This window comes from Cucurbita maxima, unplaced genomic scaffold (assembly GCF_002738345.1).
Source record: "Cucurbita maxima cultivar Rimu unplaced genomic scaffold, Cmax_1.0 Cma_Scf00003, whole genome shotgun sequence".
In the NCBI taxonomy this organism is placed as follows: Eukaryota; Viridiplantae; Streptophyta; class Magnoliopsida; order Cucurbitales; family Cucurbitaceae; genus Cucurbita; species Cucurbita maxima.
The window spans coordinates 5,979,334-5,983,391 of record NW_019272019.1 but is presented as its reverse complement, the minus strand read 5'-3'; the positions used below and the strand labels follow the sequence as shown (position 1 = coordinate 5,983,391).

The 4,058-nt window shown below is 43.3% G+C and overlaps 1 protein-coding gene across 1 annotated transcript; it reads right to left on the bottom strand.

Annotated features, from left to right (window-relative positions):
• Window positions 1-905: 905 nt before the first annotated feature.
• On the bottom strand, window positions 906-1,991 carry LOC111477265 (zinc finger protein ZAT10-like). Its single transcript, XM_023121330.1, has one exon. The coding sequence runs from the start codon at window positions 1,896-1,898 to the stop codon at window positions 1,143-1,145; it is 756 nt and encodes a 251-aa protein (XP_022977098.1). The 5' UTR covers window positions 1,899-1,991; the 3' UTR covers window positions 906-1,142.
• Between the last annotated feature and the right edge of the window lie 2,067 nt (window positions 1,992-4,058).

Genomic DNA, 4,058 nt, shown 5'->3' with positions numbered 1-4,058 from the left:
CCCCCCCCCCCCCCCCACGAAAATCCATCGTCAAAACCCCCATATTAGCTGGCGTTCGCTTAATCATAAGGATTATTTCTGTTTACGCGTACAGCGCAATTGATCTGCAGTTTCCTAAAATGCGCTAAATGCATTAGAGAGGAACATAATTTGACTCAAAATGGTATATGCCGTTGCAGTTTCTTGCTTTATGGCGCAACTCATGGGTAGCTAGCTCTTTTTGGAGAAGATTCCGGACGCGGTGCCTTCGCCTAAATCCTTCCTTCCCTTGTGGAAAGAGTCCATAAAAATCGCATCTTTACTTCCCCAAATTTTGCTCCCACTTGGGAAGAATTACAAATATGTTTAAAAATCCAAGATGGGGTTCCATCCTTATGGGTTTTCCTTACTTGGGTAGGTGGCAGAATCAGAATCCGCCACCCCATGGAATTGCAGCTGCGAAAAGAATACCCTCAAAGAACAGAGAGGGATGTTTTATTTTCCACGTTTCTGTGGCGTTAGCGTTACAAACACAATTAATAACCCGCGTCGTACATAAATAAATAAAACAAAAGGTTGGAGGCTCCACTGGGCTAATTGCATTCAACACCCTGGCGTGCGTTACCCACTCGGAGAAGAATCGATCCAAATAGAAGTCAGTAGCCATCGCCGCCATGGAAATTTCTCCAGAAAAGGCGAAGAAACAGAGACCAAAACCGCATAATGGAATGGGGCTTGGGCTTGAAGATGTGAGAACGACGTTTAAAACGCGCAACAAACAGTGACATCATCCATTGCCCACGCCGACTTCCCATGATATGCCGATTCCTTGCGTGCTTTGAATTCCATTTGTTTATTCAGTAGATGTTATTAGTTACACGTTTTATCAATTTTCATACGGGAATTGAATGCGCAGATGAAGAAAATTAGAAATGTGGAAAAAATAATCAATTGAATTTATCATGTGGATAGACTTGTAAGAACAGTGGGTATAGGTGTTGAACCAACAAAGCGCGATAAATGGGTGGGTGGGTGGGGGTTATAATTTAATTTCTACCTTCTTCTATTTACACACAAACAAATCAAATCTATTAAACGAACAAATCCTAAGAAATTGTGTTTCTTCCCCTAAGATTCCTGGAAACTGGATGGATTTTGAATGGTTAATTTTGAGAAATTTCGATTTTGGGAATCGTCAATACACGAGGCTTCTTCAGAGGTAATGGGCTTTGGACCTCGTCGTCGCCGGCAGAGATGAAGAATCCCGGTGATAGTTCTGGCAAAGCCGGGAGGTTAAGGTCAAAGTCGCGCTGGCTGTGGCTTTTTGTGTGGGTGGACCCAACTCCTTCCGACGATGTCACAGTGGCGTTGTTGTTGTTGTTGGTGGTGGTGTTGTTGATTCCACCATCGTAGTGGCAACGCTTGTGGCCGCCCAAGGCCTGGCCAGTCGGAAAAGACTTGTGACAAATAGAGCACTCGTGGGATTTACCCCCACCGACGGAGGCGGTGGCGGTGGCGGAAGTAGTGGTAGTAGTAGTAGTAGAGGAAGTGGAGTGGTCTTCCCCTGTAGCTGATTTTCTATGGCTGGCTTTATGTCCACCCAACGCCTGATAAGACGAAAACGCCTTATTGCAAACAGAGCACTTGTAGCTAAGTTTAACAACCGATATGGGTTGAGCCGGAATGGGAACTTCATACTCAAGTCGGTGGTCAGGGTCGGCAGTAGGGGTTGCGCCACCGCGAGCCAGCATGATGAGACATAGCGCTAAATACTCTTCCTCGGTGGGAGGGTTATCAAATCCCCGTGGACGCTTGGTCCTCTTCCGCTTAGACCAAGACTCAATCGAATTGGGGCTAGGGTCATCATAGTGGAGAGCCGGTGATGGCGTGGTGGGAGAATTCAGAGCTTCAAGAGCCATTGATATGATGAAACAGGGAGCGTTGAAGAAGAAGATGGAATGTGAGGGATTCGGTGAAGGTATTTTGGTTTGGAGTGATAAGAGTGAGAGAAGCGTTTGATGGGTTTATATGGAAGGAAAGAGCCGATGAGTAAGGAAGTTGCGTGACAAGTGGTGAGAAAGTAAGAGAGATGCCCAAGTTATTACAAAAAAGACAACTTTTTTTGTTTTTTTTGTTTTTTTTTTTTTTTCTTCCCCCAAAAAATAAAGAATATAACTTGGAGGAGGTCACGTTTTGGTTTGAGCTTTTCGTGGTAGCGAAGGAGGGGAGGGAGGACCCAGCAGGGTCAAACACGAAACTAGAAGAGAGAAGAAAAAAGTGGAAGGCTGTTGTGTAAGTGACTGAGTGACTGAGTTTCCCAAACCACGCGGCTTCATTTGTAGCAGTGGGCAGCCGGCGCCTTTCTTAACTTCCATTACTTCTCGCACAAGCTAAATAACCCCACCTTGCCGCACAATTCAATGAATCTATCTATCTAATAATCCACGCCACAACCCCAGGCAGGCAAGGTCTGTGGGGGGTTATGTGGCCTTTCTATGGATATCAGTCTTTTACCAGTTCCCTTAAAATTTGGATGTAGGATGGGTTGACGGGGGACCCATATTGATGAATAAGAATAAAGGATTTAGAGGTGGTTTGTTTGTATAAGTGTCTCTCGCTGCTGTCACTGCCTACTCATCACTCCGTTCTTATCCCTAACAACTAATAAACATCGCTGCCTTTCTTTTGCTGCCCACAACCCTAATCATCCAATCCACAGCCCTTCTTTTGTTTGGTTTCACTGATAGTAAACAAGACCAAAAGTGCGAAACGAATCCTATCCCACCCCAGGACAATTTAGGAATTGGTCTTTTCAAACTCCTTTTTTTTTTTTTTTTTAATTTCTTTTGGAGTAAAAAAAATGGAATAAAATAAAAAGCCTCCACCCAACTCATCCCGCATTGGGTACTAAGGCGCCGCAGCCAATCAACCAACCGCATGCGTTTTTACTATGCGTTTGGTGTTTCTTTGCTTACATGCCCAATTAGCTCATCAATTCAAGCTTCGAAAATACAGAGAATTTTAGACGCAATTGGATTGAAGCTTCCCCGCCACCCTCTCTTTACACGGAACTAATCAATCCAACTGGCATCAACCGGGCGCCGCAGCCCCAGGTTCGTATCTTTCTTAGGCTTTGTGGGTTGGGCCACAATGCATGGTCCTTTTTTGGGCTTTGTCTATGTCGCGTGCGCTGGGCTTGTAATCAGCACTGCTACAAGGTAACCATCTTTTTATTATTATTTAATTCTTGCAGCTCTTGAAACACAGCAAGAGCCAATCGTTATTCAATCAAGATCTCAACATTTCTCCCACTTTATGGCTCCACATAATTGGACGCCCTCCCTAAACCCGCCACGTATCCCAACATAACCTTAACCCCAAAAAATAAATTCTTATTAATCTTCTAATTACGCAACAAACTAAATTCTTCACTGTTTTGTTGTTGTTTATTAAATAAAATACATTGAACGCGTCAGATTTAATCGCCGGAATCTTAGGGGAGCATCGAACCCTAAACTAAACATACCCCATTCCAGTTTATGGCTTTGTTCAGGTAATCTCATGTTCTGTAATAAATCTCCCAAATCTTACAGCTGGATTCCTTGTCTCTCCCCTCACTCACTCTAATAGCCATAGCCATAGCCATAGCCATAGCCATAGCCATAGCCATAGCCAGCCACGTGTTAATTAATTACTATATTACTATTTTACTTTATTAGAATGAGTAATATGATTTGGACTGTTACCATTGATATTAAAACCATACATCAGACGATGTGTTAGTAAAGACACTTAGCTCTCAAAGAGATAGATTGTAAACATCGTGCTAGCAAAGATGCTTAAGCCTCAAGAGGGTGGATTGTAAACAATAGGCGGTGTGCCAACGAAGACGCTTAAACCTCAATGAATGAATTCTATAAAGAATCCCCATGAATAGGATCAAACCTTATTCCATGGTATTTACATGAGATTCCTCTTTCTTATTCTTAAGCAAGTCCCCGAGAGGGCTTGGCTTAGTTGATCCATGATTTATGTTTCGTCTTTCGTTTCCTTTTCGTTTGTTTCGAGAAATATATCGA

Excerpts from the sequence above, each read along its gene's own strand:
- LOC111477265 (XM_023121330.1), bottom strand. The coding sequence starts at position 1,898 with ATGGCTCTTGAAGCTCTGAATTCTCCCACCACGCCATCACCGGCTCTC.